Source organism: Choloepus didactylus, chromosome 3 (assembly GCF_015220235.1).
Source record: "Choloepus didactylus isolate mChoDid1 chromosome 3, mChoDid1.pri, whole genome shotgun sequence".
Classification (NCBI taxonomy): Eukaryota; Metazoa; Chordata; class Mammalia; order Pilosa; family Megalonychidae; genus Choloepus; species Choloepus didactylus.
The window spans coordinates 164489601-164505954 of NC_051309.1; the positions used below are offsets into that span (position 1 = coordinate 164489601).

The following is a 16354-nucleotide window of genomic DNA, read 5'->3' on the forward strand; positions in this document are numbered from 1 at the left end:
TTTCTTTCTTTTTTTTTTTTTTCATTTTCTGCGTTATCATTCCCTGACTTTGGTGTTAGGATGATGTTGGCCTCATAGAATGAGTTAGGAAGTGTTCCCTCCTCCTTTTCAGTTATTTGGAAGAATCTGAGCAGTACTGGTGTAAACTCTTCTTGGAATGTTTTGTAAAATTCACCAGTGAAGTCATCTGGTCCTGGGCTTTTCTCTGTTGGGAGGTTTTTGCCTCCTGATTCAATTTCTTTACTTGTTATTGGTCTGTTGAGATCTTCATTTTTTCTGGAGTCAGTGTATGTGGTTTGCAGTGTCCAGAACTCTCCTTGTCCTTGGCATTCAATAGTTCGACTACTATGTGTCTGTGCATGTTCTGTTTGAGTTTATTCTATCTGGCATTGGTTCTTGAAGGTGCACATTCATGTCTATTCTTAAATTTGGGGATTTTTCTGCATAATTTCTCTGAATATTCCTTCTGCCCCCTTCTCTCTTTCTACTCCTTCTGGAACACCCATAATGTGTATATTGGTATGCCTGATGGTGTCCGACAGGTCTCTTACACTGTTTACTTTTTTCATTCTCTTTTCTTTCTCCTCCTCAGACTGAATAATTTCAATTGTCTTGTCTTTGAGTTCATTTATTCTTTCTTCTTTCAGCTCTAATCTGCTACTGAAAACCTCTAAGTAATTTTCCATTTCAGTTACTGTGGTCTTCAACTCCAGTATATATGTTTGATTACATTTTTAAAAAATTTTTATTTCTTTATTGAGATTCTCATGTTGTTCATTCATTGTTTTCCTGATATCCTATAGGTCTTTCTCTACATTTTCCAATATCTCCTTGAACATATTGAAGATCATTTGTTTTTCTTTGTCCTGTATGTCCGAAGTCTGGTTTTCTTCGATAGTTTCTGGATTTTTATCTTGTTCCTTTGGATGGGACATCATTTCCTGTTTCTTTGTTTTTAATCTTTTGCTGCACACTATACATTTTAATATTTTACACTGTTAACGCTTTGATTTAGTCACTGAACTCTCTGTTCCTTAAATCTGCATCCAGCTAGTGATATGACAGAAATTTGAGGGTCAGGAGCTAACAAAAACAAACAAATGCAAAAAAAAAAAAAACAAAAACAAAACACCTTTCACAGTCTTTGCCAGTTGGCTCTGTTTTGGCTGGTGCTCACCTTCAGAGTTTAGCCTTCCTATCAAGAAGATCAACCCAAGGCAAAAGTGAAGTCCAAGGTCCTTTCCATCTTTTCTGAGCGTGCTTCTTGTACTGGGCTTATGCTTGTTTGTGTCCTTTGGAATTCCCATCCTTACAGGAATGCAACTGTCCTTTCTACTCCATATGAAATACACTTTGCCCCCTCCTGGGTTCTCCACTGTGTTTCTTAAAGCAGGTAATCCTTTGTCCCAGGCCAGTCCCATTTAATTGTTTTTTATACTGCCTTAGCTGTTTGCAAGCTCTTTCTGCCTGCAGGGCAAGTTCTCAGAGGGTAAGCCAGAGATGAGTTTCTTCACTAAGCACATGGGGATTACTGTGCTCCCTCTGGAACAGGCCCAGGGACCCACAATGGGACCCAGGCTAGCTCCATACTACACTGGGGAAGGGGTGGGGAGGGGCTAGCAAGGGCTCCAGGAGATTCTTCTATCATTTTTAAAGCTGCATTTTCTTGATTCAGCCCTCTCCCAGTTACTGCAACCCTTTAACTGTTTTCCAGAGCTTTGAGGAAGACAGCTCCGCCAGTTTTTTCTAGTTGTTCAAAGATTCTGTGGGGGAACAGTACCCTGGAGGGTCTAGTGCTGCCATCATGGTTGATCAGACCTTGACTCTGTGTCAATGAATTTTAAATAATGAAAACATTTGGCCTTAAAAATTAAGATCACTGGAGCATCTTCAAAGGCAAATATTTGGATTTTTAGGAAATATCTCCTATTCCCCATGAGTTCAATGGAGCTATTTCTATTTTGAAACAGAAGGCTAACATGAAAGACCTCTAGGAAACAGTACTCAAAAAGAAATGTGTTTCACAATTTTTTTTTTTTTTGGTCCAGAGACTGCTGAGTTGGGTCAGAAAAAACATGTTAACCCATTTAAAGAGGCCCAACAAATGACTAGTTTCAAAATGGGCACATTTTAAACTTCTAAAATGAGGTCACAGCGAAAGTAAAACAAAACCAATGTCAACCTAGCTTTCTTGAGAGCCAGGGGCTACCCTCTGGCTTACCCAAGCCCTTCCAATCACTGAGCATCAGGATAGGAGCAATCTGCCTTATACTGCATATAGTTAGCATTGCACAATAGCTTTATATCAAGTGTTTAAAGTCTCAACAAGTGACAAATATCTTCCAAATACTGTGAGTTCATGAAATATGCTCTAGAAAAAAATTCTAAAAGAACAGTTATATTTACAGCTATGAGAGTAAGCTTAGCATAACAGAACAGAACTAGGAATAACCAGAAAAATAAATGGGAAAAGGTACAAGACCATGTTAAGTTTGACCTTTAAAGGGAGGATACAAATGTACAAAGTCACTCAAAAGTTCTTTAACACAGAGGAATGACATGATCAGTTTGCATTTTAGAAAAATCACTTTTATTATTGTATCGAGAATGGATTTGAGAGAATCAAGTTGGGAGGCAAAAAGACCAGCTATGAGGCTATTTGCAAAGGCTGAGAGATGATAACCTAGATCAAGATGGTGGCAACAAGGATGGAGAGAAGAGAACAGAGCTGCAAAGGAGATGGATTCAATAGAATCTGGTGATTTCCTGATTAGATATAAGTAATCATGGTGAGGAAGAAGTCAGGAGCCTCACCTAGGTTTCTGGCTTGGACAACTTGAGTGGTGCCATGCCATGAGATATGGAACCTTGGAGGGCAAACAGACTAGGGGTAAAAAGCTTAAAGACATCAAAAGTCTGCAAAAGGGGACTCCAAACAAATACATTACATTCTTATATTGAGTATTTATTAAATAAGAAAGTTAAGAGAACTAAAATATATTCCAAAAGCTCAATAGGCCAATTTCTAGTTACTTATCATAGTTGCAAAGTGTTCATAAAGAAATAAAACACACAAACGATTACAAAACTTTTTGCCGTTAGTTTCAGTCTGCTCAAACTAGCCAACTTTTAAGGAGGTGTTGCTCCCAATGATTCACTGCCCTGCCTAGAGAGAGATGATCCACCCTCTGGAGGTGCCAGGCGACTTGCAGGGTCTACCTACAGAAGGATTATGCTTGCCTGTGCCACTGACATCAGGTTAGCCAAGGGACTTACTTGGGCCAATGAAATGTGAGCAAAAGTGATATATTCCATATAGGATCAGATGTTTTAAAAGCTGGCACAGTTTGTCCATTGCTTTTTACCCCAGAGAGGGACTGCTCCTTCAGCCAGAATCCCAAAATGACAGGTGACGGTGAGCTATAGCTTACCAGCTGAATATAACTGTTATAAAACACTAATCAGTAAGGGTTGTGACCACAGCATAACAACCAAAGTTGCCCAACGCAGGTGTCTAACAAGCAACAGTGTGTGATTTATGTGTTTCTCCTCTTCAAGTCCAAGTTTTCTGGTGATTTGCTAAGAATCAACCTGATTTAAAAAACAAAACAAGCAAGCAAAAAACAAACAAACAAACAAACAAAAAAAAAACAGTTGGCCAGAGCATCTCAAAATTAGAACAAAATTTTCTGAAACTGAAAGCAAACTTGATAGTCAGAAATCAGCAAACATTTCTGTAAAGGACCAAATAGAAAACATCTTAAGCTTTGTGGGTTACTTGGTCTCTACTGCAACTACTCAACTGTGCTGATGTAGTACAAAAGCACCCATAGACAATACATAAAGGAAGGGGCGCGGCTATGTTCCAATAAGCTTTATTTGCAAAAAGAGGTGCAAACGTGGCCCACAGGTCTGTAGTCTACTGACCCCCTAGTCTAAATCCTTCATATTGTTGATGAGGAATCTGAGGCCTTCCTCAAAGTCATCAGCTGATAAGTGGCAGGTAAGCATTAGAATCCAGGTCTCCTGAATCTAGTCCTCCAGAATAGGTTCTGTTGGGTCACAGGATAGATATGAAATACAGGTAAAAAGCAAAAAAGGCAGGGAATGCAAAAGGGTAGGTTTTGATTGTGTTAAGCTGCTTTCAAGTTGTTATAAATGAGGACTTGTTTTTAAGTGATTATGGCTTTCAAAAAACTAGTGGAAGTCAGAAGACCTAGCAGGTGAACAAATGATAAATCAGCCAGTGTTTTGAAAAATGATTTTCAGAGGAAACATAAACGTATATCTCCTTCCTACTATAATTTCCTCAGTTTATCCATCATTTCTTTTACCAACAAGATGATATTTGCTATGGTCATTATGGTAGCTCACCTTATAGGAAAACATAGATTTTTTTAAAAATCCCATAATATAAGTAACAAATACAGCAGGCCAGCAGGCAATTATGTTATTTTAAATTTATTTTCTTTTCTTTTAATGTCAAAAGTAATACTTACTGGAAGAAACTCAAATAATAAAGAAGTATATAAAATGATACACCACATGCCCTCCTCAATTTCACTCCCCTTAATGTTAACCATATGTTATTTTTGTAATGACTGATTCATACAGTGCAGTAAAGCTGTGTGCCACTCTGGCCACTCTTTTAACAATCAAGAGGAATACAGAGTTCCTCTGGCAAGATATTTCTTGGAAATTATGTTTTTAAAAGTAACAAGGTGTTTGGAGTTGTCTGTGGCCTGAAACAGAAAAACAAGCAACCCATGCAAGGTTTTCTTGGGAAAAAGAAAAAAAATTCAACCACAGCATTCCAGAAGAGTTCAGGAACAGGAGAGGCATATCTTATTTGATCGTCTATATTGTCCTACGAAAAGTAACAAGAGGATTGGCTCCTTATATGCTGTAACTATAAAATGTACTATGTAAAATTGCTTAAAATTTTTTTAAAAAGAAGTAAGTGGGGGTACAAGATGAAACAAGAGTCAATAATTAATGAACCTGGTGATGGGTACATGTGTTCATTATGACAGTCATTCTATTTTTGGGTATGTCTGAAGTTTTCTATTAATAAAATTTTTTTTTTAATTCTAAAGGAAGAAAAGGATAATAAAAGAACCTGCAAACCCAGGGCTGTCAGAATTACATGAGTTCCTGGCACATATTAAGCACTAAATAAATGAATGATAAATAAAACATTTTATTCAGATATGTTAAAAAGTTGGTACTTTTTGTTTTTAACCTACTGCAAGAGTAAGAAAGCTAGGCAAAGAATAAAAGAATAGTGGCACTGGATCCCCTAATACTCTGGTTTCCCAGAGCTACTCTCATTTCCAAATGATTTCCGAGACTACTTCCTGTATTTTCCAGCTTACCCACGTATGCTAACAATAAGCTTCCATCAGCTGAGGTTAGCAGAACAGGCCTCTATTTCTTGCAATCTAAAAGAACATAACTAACACATACAGTGCTTTCCAATTACTTCAATGGCTGCTCACCACACCATTCTTGACATGGAGCCTTCTTAGGTTATAAGGTTATTAGAGGGATTGAATAAAATCCATGTACAAAATGCACTGTTGATTCCATTTGTTTATTCTGTTTGACTAAAAGTCATCACAACATGAACTACTGCAGATGGAAAAATAGTTCCACTTACAAGAAATCACACTGAAAACACTCAAACAAAATACAACATATTTTGTAACAGGATACTAACTCAGGGATTCTCACTTCACAAAAAAATTCAAAAACCCACCTCCTCAACAACTATTTCAGACATAATTAACCAGGAAATCTGAGTGTGGGGTCATGAGCACAGGTCTTTTATAAAGCTTAACAGTTGACTCTGATGTCTAGCCAGAGTTGAGAACCCTGGGCTAAAGGTAAAGATACTGAGGACCTCAGTACTCCAAGTGTGGCTCCTGGACCAGCAGCATCTGCATGACCTGGAGCTTGTCAGAAATGCAGAGTCTCGGGCCCCACGGCACTCCTCCTAAATCAGAATCTGCTTTTTAACAAGATCCTCAGGTGATCTGTTTAAAAAGTACTGTTAAGGAATCTCATTGCTACAGAAATGTGGGACATACCATACCACGTTACAAAGTAGAATACCTCAAGAAAATTTCTAGGAAGAAGAAAAAGGAATACAACAGGATAGGCGATAAAATGAAATGTCGTTTATGATACTAAGCATTTCACATTATTAACATCTAATTAGGAGTAATACTCAAATACACAACTCCACATTTTAAAACTTACAATACCACTCCTAATTCCAAATGAATTCCACTTATATGGACCACACCCTCCTCTGGAAGAAGTTACACCTCTACTGAGTCATACAAATCTACCTGGCAAAGGATCTCCAGATAGCTCCAGTTGTCTCCACAGAGCTTGTGATTGTGTATTGAGTTGGAATCCTTGGGAGGGAATGAAGAAACAACCATGTGGTGGCAAGACAAGAACGGATGATTTACATGGGGATCTTCAAGTGTTACATGAACACCTCCGTACTGGCTTCACAGCACTGCTGGGACATGGTGATATTTAGTGCTTGAAAAACTAATTTTCCACAGATGTAAACACTTTCTTCTTGTCCCTTGTTCTTGGCCAGCTCTCAGAAAAAAAAAGCATTTAGCTATCTTCTGGAAACAAAGCTCCAGTACACTGAAGGCAGCCATACTGAAAATAAACGACACTGAATTCCAAGCAGCAGCCCTGGCATACATTTGAGGACTTATCGGTAATGCAAGTGTTAACCTGTTCATATTAGCTCCCTCCACAGTTTTTATTTATTTATACCCTGAGAAGTATTCAGGGCTAGCACTATGCAAAATGAGAAAATCTGTATAACCTGTTTTCAGCTTCTTTGGTTTCCTCTTTGGTAACTTTAAACCTGTCCAAGGATGACCATGACCCTCTTCAAGAACTATACATCATATATGGGAACTTCGTTTACAAGCACCTTCCCCATAATGAACCAGTGCAGTGGTTACAGAATGAATAGCACCCAGTTGAAGGAATAGGAGGAAGGAGAGACTCAAAAAAGCTAAGTGATTTGTACAAGGTCACACTATAATACAGTACAAAATAGCAACAAGAATCTAGGTATCCTAGGTAATCCCATGTTAACAAAATGCATTATAGGTTGGTGGGAAAGGAAGGGGTTTTGGAAACAATTAGATCAAGTTAGAATTTACATTATCTTGGAATTGCATTCAGCTTCTAGTCAGAGGCCCAAGATAACAGTGGCTTAAACAAGACAGAGCTTATTTTTTCTCATGTAAAGGAGAGAGGAGGCAGGCAATCAAAAGCTCCTATGATTACTCTATTATCATCAGGGACTGAGGTTCCACCTATTTTTCTGCTCCACCATTCTCAGTGCACAGCATCCATCCTCAAGGTTGCCTCATGGTCCAAAATGGCTGCTAGCAATCCAGCCATCACATCCTTTTTCCTGGTAGAAGGGAAAAAGAAGGTGATAAAATGGGGTAGTCTGTGGAGTTCAGTCAGTTCCCTATAAGTAACTTTCTAGGAAACCCCACTTAACAACTTTCATTTGAATCTCATCAGCAGATTAGGAGAAATAGTTTAATAAGTGGGCACCTGGCTACAACCAGTAATATAGTAATTCCATTTACTAAGGATGAAGGAGAGAAAGAATATTGGGTAGGCAACTAGGAGTCTGCCACAGGGTCCTCATTCCATCACTCACTAGCTGTGTGACCATGATTAATTATTTACCTCTCTAGGCTTCAGTCTCCTCATCTGCAAAATGAAGGAAATAGTCACACCTATGACATAGAATTGGTGTGAGGCCTAAATGAGAAAAATACAAGTAAAACAAGTAGAAGACTAACTGGCACCAGCCACAACAATTTTCTTATTATGTGATTATCCCAGTGTAGTGCTCTTAATTCCTCTCCTACTCTGATTTTCTTGAATTTAGTCATTTGTACCTGTTGACAGAGTACTCTACTGTGAATGAATTTCAGTCAGTAGGTCATCTCAATCAGGCCTATGTATTTATGCCTTTCCTTTCTAATTGTAAAATGAAATTTTGTGTCAGACATCTGCACCTATCAGATATTTTGGATAGAATTACGGTGGAGGAATTGAGCTTACACTCCCCAAAAAGGCAGGGCCTGTTGGAAATCCCAACATAGAGCTTTGAAGAGACTAAAGAAACTAAGGAGGGAGTAAAAAAGGATGGTCCCTCCCATGAAGAAGAATTCCAAGTAATTTATATAGATACTCTACCTTCAAGGAGATGAAACATAACTCCCCCATTCCTTAGGTGTAGGCTGTGCATAGAGACTACCTTCCAAAGAGTACTGTAAGGAATGGGGGGAAAAGAGTAACTACCTCAGCCAGGTGATCAATGTCAAATCAATATTAAGCCCTGCTGAGAATATGTACCTTTGACATCATGTGATATGATCTTCCTCCCCAAACCTCATCATCCCAGTCTAGTCATGAGAAAAACATCAGACAAATCCCAATAGAGGGGCATCCTATAAAATATCTCATCAGTACTCCTCAAAATTGTCAAGATCATCAAAAACAAGGAAAGTCTGCAAAACCGTCACAGCCAAGAGGAGCCTACGAGGACATGATGACAACGTACTATGATATCCTGCAAGGGATCCTGGGACAAAAAAAAAAAAAAAGGACATTAGGTAAAAACTAAGGAAATCTGAATAAACTAGCTACTTTAGTCAATAATAACATATCAACATTAGTTCATTAAACATAACAAAGGAGGGATATATGGGAATTCACTGTACTATGTGCTCTATTTTTCTGTAAATCTAAAACTGTTCTAAAAAATAAAGCTTATTAAAAAGGAAAAGAATGGTCTACCACCACTCTCTCATGCACCCACCCCAAGGACAAGCTTACAGAGCTCATGAGAGGAGGAACTGATGCACCAGCTTCTTCTAAACATGGGGGCTGGGCCTCCTCCACAGCCTCCTCCTCCCGCCCTGGGCCCAGACAACTCTCCTCTCTTCCTCCTCAATCTTATCCCTGCTCTACGCTCTGAAGCTACTAGACATTTATTTTCAGCTTGCACTGGTCTGATGACATTTCCCTCATACAAATGTTCAGTACCATAGCTTCCCCTAGAACACAACTCATGCTCGCTATTGATGAAATGGAACATCTTGAAAAGGAGCTAACTTATGGTAATATAACTTCCCTCTCCCGGGGAAGAATATCTTGAGCCTGGCACCTCTGGCTTCTCCCTTGGCAATGGAGCACACACAGGGAACCCAGAAACACTCCTCACCCTCACCCAAGATCTAACTTAGAACCCTGGCAAAATGTGTAAAACAAGTCAGATTTTATTTTTCCTCTCATCAACTACAATCATAAGATGTAAAGTTGTAGGCCTCATCCCTTCATTTAATAATGCAAAAACTAGAAAGATGATATAGATGGCGAGAGGCTAAAAGCTAATTCAGAGAGACAAGATTAGAACCCCAGTGTTCAGAGGATTAGTTTCTAAGTACCACAGAATGCAAAGCTGAAATGGTTAGGGAAAACAAAATGAGTATGTTGCCCCCAGAATAGAATATACCACTGAAGTTATGGAAGCACTGGGTGAATAGTGTAGGGGAAAAATAAAAGAGAATGAAGGAAAGCATCTTGCCTATTAAAAGCCAGTTGTAAGATCAACTTACTCCTGATTTGTTAAAAGTGTTTTGAACATAAGTGCTTATATCACAAGATTGAGCTTTTCATTTATGATGATGAAGAAAGGCTAAACATTATTATCAAGCCAAGTTAAAATAATTTTTATGGCTTAAGAAATGCCAAATGTAAGATGACATGATCCTATATTTAGAAAATCCCAAATAATCTATAAGAAAGCTACTACAGCTAATAAATGAATTCAGCAAACTGGTGGGGTACAAGATCAATACACAAAAATCAGTAGTGTTTCTGTATACCAGCAGTGAACAATGCGAAAAGGAAATAAAGAAAATAATTTCATTTATAATAGTAACTAAAACAATCTAGGAATAAATTTAACCAAGGATGTAAAGGACATGTACACAGAAAACTACAAATCATTAATGACAGAAATTAAAGATCTAAATAAATGGAAAGATATTCCATGCTCATTGACTGGAAGGCTCAATATAATTAAAATGTCAATACTACTGTTCTGGTTTGCTAATGCTGTTATTATGCAACATTCCAGAAATGGATTGGCTTTTATAAAGGGGGTTTATTTGGCTACAAATTTACAGTCTGAAGGCCATAAAAATGTCCAAATTAAGGCATCAATTTCCGTATACCTTCACCGAAGGAAGGCCAATGGCGTTCAGAAGGCACATAGTTGGCATCTTCTTCCTTTGTTCCCAGGTTATGTTTCAAAATGGCTTTCTCCCAGGACGTTTCTCTCTAGGCATCTGGGGGTATTCTCTTAGTTTTCCCAGGCAAACTCTGGAGTAGCAGAAGTCTACTTTCAATGACAGTCTTCAAAATGTCTCTGTTGGCTGCAACTGCTCCTCTCCAAAATGTCACTCTTAGTTGCTCTGAGGTCCTTCTGTTTGTGAGCTTTTTATAGGGCTCCAGCAATTAAATCAAGAGCCACCCTGAATAGGTGGGGTCCATATCTCCATGGAAATTATCTAATCAAATGTTTCAGTCACATTGATTGAGTTATATCCCTATGGAAACAACCAAAGGATTCTAACCTAATCAACACTAATATGTCTGACCCCACAAGACTGTATCAAAGAACATGGCATTTTGGGGGACATAATACATCCAAACCGGCACAACTACCTAAAGCAATTTACATTTTTAACACAATACCAACCAAAATTCCAACAGCCTTCTTCACAGAAATGGAAGAGTTAATCATCAAATTCATATTGAAGGACAAGGGACCTCAAGTAGCCAAAACCATCTTAAAAAGAATCAAGTTGGAAGACTCACACCTCCTTATTTCAAAACTTATTACAAAGCTAAAATAATCAGAACAGTGTGGTACTGGCACAAGGGCAGGCATAAAGAACAACAGAATAGAATTGAGAGCACAGAAATAAACCCATACATATACGATCAAATGATTTGTGACACAGAGGTCAAGTCTACTCAATGGGGAAAGAACAGTCTCTTCAACAAATGGTGCTGGGAAAACTGGATATCCATATGCAAAAGAATGAAGGCAGACCCTTACCTCACACCATATACAAATATTAACTCAAAATGGATCAAAGACCTAAATATAAGAGCTAAAACTTAGAAAAACATAGGGAAATATCTTGATGAACATTGATACATTGTTGGTGGGAATGCAAAATGGGATAGCCACTGTGGAAAACAGTTTCGTGGTTGCTCAAAAAGTTAAACATAGAACTACCATGTCACCCAGCAATCCCACTTCTAGGTATGTACCCAAAAGAAGTGAAAGCAGAGACTCAAACAGATATTTGTACATCAATGTTCAAAACAGCATTATTCACAATAGTCAAAAGGTGGAAGCAACTCAAGTGTCCATTAATGGATGAATGGGTAAACAAAATGTGGTATACATACAATGGAATATTATTCAGCCATACAAAGGAATGAAGTTCTGCTACATGCTACTACACTGATGACCCCTAAAGACATCATGTTGAGTGGAAAAGTCAGATACAAAAGGACAAATATTGTATGATTCCACTTATATGAAATATCTAGAATAGGCAAATTCATAGAGACAGAAAATAGATTATAGATTAGGAGGGGTGGGGGCTTAATGGGAATGGAGTTTCTGTTTGGGGCAATAAAAAAACTTTTATAATAGATGGTGTTGATGGTAATACAATATTGCTGGCAAAATTAATATTACTTAATTGTAAACATGAAAGTTGTTAAAATGGGAAATTCTGTATTGTATATATTACCAAGATAAAATTTTAAAAGATAAAAGTTAAAAATTAAATCTTTTAATATTAAAACAAAATCTACTGGAGTGGAAGAAGATATTTGCAACACATATAACCAACAAAAGGTGAGATTTCTGTGTAAATAAAGAAATTCCACAAATCAATTTTAAAAATATGCAAAAAATGTGGTATATTTGTTCTAATAAACTACAGCTACATGTAGCAATATGGATTAATCTTACAAATTGAGGGGAAAAAGCACAGCACAAAAAAATACATATAGGATAATTCCATTTCTGAACAGGTAAAGCTAAATAACATTGTATAGGGATGCATATGTATATGGTAAAATCAGAGAGAAAAGCAAGGAAAAAAGGAAAAACAATAGCAAAAGTAAAAAAAGTGGTTACCTCTAGGGGAGGGAGGGAGCTACAATTGGGAGGCACAGAACTGCTTCTATGGGACTGATAATATTCTATTTCTTTACTTGGGTAGTAGTTACAAGAGTTTTTACTTTATAAGTTTTATGCACTCTTCTCTTTGTACATTTCAAAAATAAATAAATGTGCTTCCACAATGACACCTAAACTTAGTAGGGAGAGGAGGAGTTCATACTCCCTGAAAGTTCATAATCCTCTCAGTCAGTTCATACTCTCTCACTTGGAGAAGGAGGAAAATCTAGCACAGACATAACTAAACAAATGTCCAAGCTTGGTAAGGAATGCATGCGATGGTGTCTGAACGACATGTTAACTAGTGAGAGGAAAGCAGAGCACAGCATCTAAAGAAATGTAAACTATTAAATAATTTATCCCCAAAGAAATAAAACCAAAAATTGCAAGTTTAGTCCTCTACCCATTACATAATATGTTCCTCACCTCTTAATGAGCACATTAAGTGAGAAACTGCAAGCACCAATTTCTGGGTGCAAAAAGTACATAATGTCATGTCTCAGCAAAAAATTATCACAGAACCTAGAAAAGCCTCTGCTGGCCTTGGAAAACTAAGGAACTGGTGAAAACAAGTTACAAAATGCCATTTCTGCCAGCCTTGTAATAAATACGTGATTGCAAGTAAATGATAAACACACATCTGGATCATACCTAGTTTGAACTCCAATGTAGCTCTTAGCTCTTCACAGTAAAGTCCTTTTTGCTAAAGGTAATAGGACTCCAAGGTAGTCTACACTGTTTAAATCAATAATTCAATAGAAGTATATCTTTGCAAAGCTTTTTCATTGTGTTTTTGGAAGAAATATTTACTCATATCCAGCAACAACTAGCTGTTTTCATTAGGTCTGGGTTTACATCGAACAAAACCATCATTTTCAAAACCGTTGTTGTGGGTAATTTTCTGATGGAAAGTCCTAGTAATGGGCATAGGAAATTATTTTTAAAGTTCCAAGACTCTACCAAGGTATCAAATTGACTATTTCTTCATGTCCTGCTCAAGATCTTTCCTTTCAAACCATTTTCTACGCTCCGTTTTTCCCCACAGACCCACTATCTTCTTTTGCAACTTTCTCTGATCAATTAAGCAAAATCTCACAAAGGAGTTTCTCCGTGGCTTGATGGAATGTTCACTATATTCTACCTTGTAAAAAGGCTCTTAATGAATTTTTCTCATCTGAATCTTTTTCACTTCCTTCACCCTCATTTGTTGTCAACCCCTTGGTGTGTTCTTCCCTTTTGTTTTCTGTTAATTTGGCGTATCCAGTTGGAACCAAAGGGCAAAGAATTTCCTCTCCATTATGTTCGATTGAAAAACCGCCCCGGGAAGTGGGAAGGGGTAACGAGCTACACTTACTCAACTCTTCCACTTATGCACCACACTATTTGATCTGTGTAGCTTTTGTGCATAAAAAACAAACAAAAAATCAAGATTATAAAAATAATTATAGGCCCAGAAATGATTTTCAATCTACAATGAGTTGCCTTTTGTGTTTTATAGTTTGGTCTTTTTACTACTGGGGGACTCACAAAATAACTCTAAAGTCCTCCAGAAATGTGATGAGGCTCGGCGGGGGGAGGGAGAAGGAGACGGGGTAAAGGTCACAAGTCCGAAGTTCATGGGACACGATAGCAGACTTGACTCAGTTACTAGCACGTGGTTTGACCTGGTTGCGGTGGCACAGGTAAACCTATCGGGAGGGGTCACCGAGAGGGCCAGACCCAGTCATCATCCTATGACTCACACAGAGATAAGTAAATCACCCGGCTCACAAATTCTAAACCAGCAGCTCCTAGATTTAGCTTGCACGGAGAATTTGTAGTACCGGCTCCAGGGCCACTAGCAGGTTAGAGACCGGTTTGAATTTCCTCAGCCTAGGGCCGACAGTGAGGATGAGGATGGAAAGGCCACTCTCACCACCCCCCACACCACCCCGCCTCGGAGAGTTAAAGGTGCCGGTCCCTGCGGGCGGGTGAAGGAGCCGCCGCGGTCTCGCGCAGGCCCTGCTCCGCCCCGGAACGCACAGCCCTGGATGCCCCCGCACCGCGGTCCCCCTGTCCCGGCTTGCGCGCCCCATACTCCTCACCTGCGGCCGAGTGGCCGGAGAGAGCACGGCCTCGAGCGCGGCGCGGGCCCCCGAGCTCTCGGCGCTCGCGCAGCTCTTCCCCTTCGTCCTCTCGCCGCCGGCCTTCAGCCATGGGCTTCGCGCGGAGGCGCAGCCAGGGGGACGGCGGGCGAGCCACGAGCCCCGGCGCCCCTAGCCGCAAGCACCTGGCGCCCTACGCCGAAGCCCTCGGGGCCGGGAAAGCGCCCCAGGAGAGGCAGTGGCGGCGGCGGCGGCCGCGGAAACGGCCACCTCTGCGGGCTCCACCTGCAATCCGCGGGAGAGCGGCCAGGCCGGGGCCGAGCCGGTTTCTCCGCCTCCTCGCGGCGCACCGGCGGCCTCTTTCTCGCCTTGCTTTCTCTTTCCCACTCCCTTCCCTCTTCCTCTTTTCCTTCCCCGTCCTGCAGAGTTCCAGCCCGGGATCGGGCGGGCTCTGGCCCGGCCTCGCCTCCTTGGGGAGGGGTTATGGGCCTAAGGCCGCCCCACAGGCACACACGCGGGACCAAAACAAATGTGTACAAAATAAACGGGGCAGGAAGGGGAGAAAGAGGAGGGGACCTGGACTCTTCCTGCGCTTTCACAATATTCCAGTGTCAACAGGAAACCCATTTGCTTGACACTTAAACAAAAGGAGGGGGAGGAACCTGTCCCAAGCCGGACTTGAGATGGGACAGGACGGTTGGGAGCCGCTGAACTTCGGAACCAACTTAGCTTGGAGTTTGTTCGAGCCTTTGCATTGCATATTTTTTTCATTCTCTCTCTTTTCGCTCCTTAACACCGAGCCTCGCTGAACTCCAGCTAATTAAGGATTAGGAAATGGCCACAATCCCTTGAAGGACAGGGGGAAAAATGTATTTAAGGAGCCCCATACCTGATTATTTTATAGAGAGGCAATTTGACGAAAATGAAGGAAGTAATAGTTTTGGAGTCAGAAACCCCATGGGACCTACCCGTGTAAAAGTTTCTAAAAGCTGGAAAGAAATGCGTAACGAAAGTTATGTGTGTCTATTTAATATACGTCTAAGGTTCAGTACTCGCACATACACACTTATACACAGAGACGGGCAGATTCTGAAATCTCACAAAAAGATACCCAAGCAGCAGGCAGGAACGTTGCCTGGACATGAAACCACAGGAGACAACTGTGAGGGATGAAGAGGCCTTTATCTTCAACCTCTTAATCTATTTCTAAGAAATTGTGACAGCTGTTGATGTTCAGCCTGTAAAAGAGAAAGAGAGGAAAGGGTCACTAAAAATAGAATTGCCTGCCATACCTGACTGCAGTTTTTTGCCTTTCAATCTTGATTGTTTCTGCCTTAGAAAATCGGTCAGCTTTTAAGCTAATAAGATCGTCAATTGATTCATGGAATTGAGGTCAAATCCACAAGTTAAAACTTTATTACTGCATAAGCAGTTAAATAAGTGGACATCCGAAGAACTTGAAATTAAACCAGCAAGAAAAAAACCTTTATTGTTTTTTTAAGTGTTTGATTGGATTAAAGTGAAACCATATATATATCATTTACCTTCATGGTTGAGGAATCATTTGGAGGCCCCTACCTTGACAACAGTGTAACTTCACCCAGCTGTTGGGGCCAGTCTCTACTGTTACTCAGATTCTTAGTTTGGAAAAGGCTGAAAGTTGTTCTGGAAGTCCCATTCAATCAGAGCTTTGGGAGCCCACACCTTCTTTCAGGTGCATGCATACTCAAGCCTAGCACAAATTCAGCAAACATTTCTAACTGTTGTTTGCCAACTACTACATTAAGTGTTGTGGGGAGATTCAAAAGAAGGAAAAGAAATATTTACTATCAGGCCCTGTGATAGGTGCATTTCACTTAGGTTTTCTCATTTTAAGTAAACAAATTGTGTTCCCTGTCCTCCAACTTTAGTACTGGGCAGAAAGATCTAT

The 16354-nt window shown here is 39.8% G+C and overlaps 1 protein-coding gene across 6 annotated transcripts in view; it reads right to left on the bottom strand.

Moving 5' to 3' along the window:
* The window catches only part of SH3D19 (SH3 domain containing 19), a 177476-nt gene extending 162638 nt beyond the window's left edge, over positions 1 to 14838 (bottom strand). For 2 of the 6 annotated variants that reach the window (XM_037830803.1, XM_037830802.1), the window contains exon 1: positions 14425 to 14838. In XM_037830803.1, the coding sequence (XP_037686731.1) occupies positions 14425 to 14536 (112 nt within the window). In that variant the 5' untranslated portion in view covers positions 14537 to 14838. The remainder of the gene's footprint in view (positions 1 to 14424) is intronic. The other 4 variants (XM_037830808.1, XM_037830804.1, XM_037830805.1 and 1 more) reach the window with 3 other exon arrangements.
* Positions 14839 to 16354: the final 1516 nt, after the last annotated feature.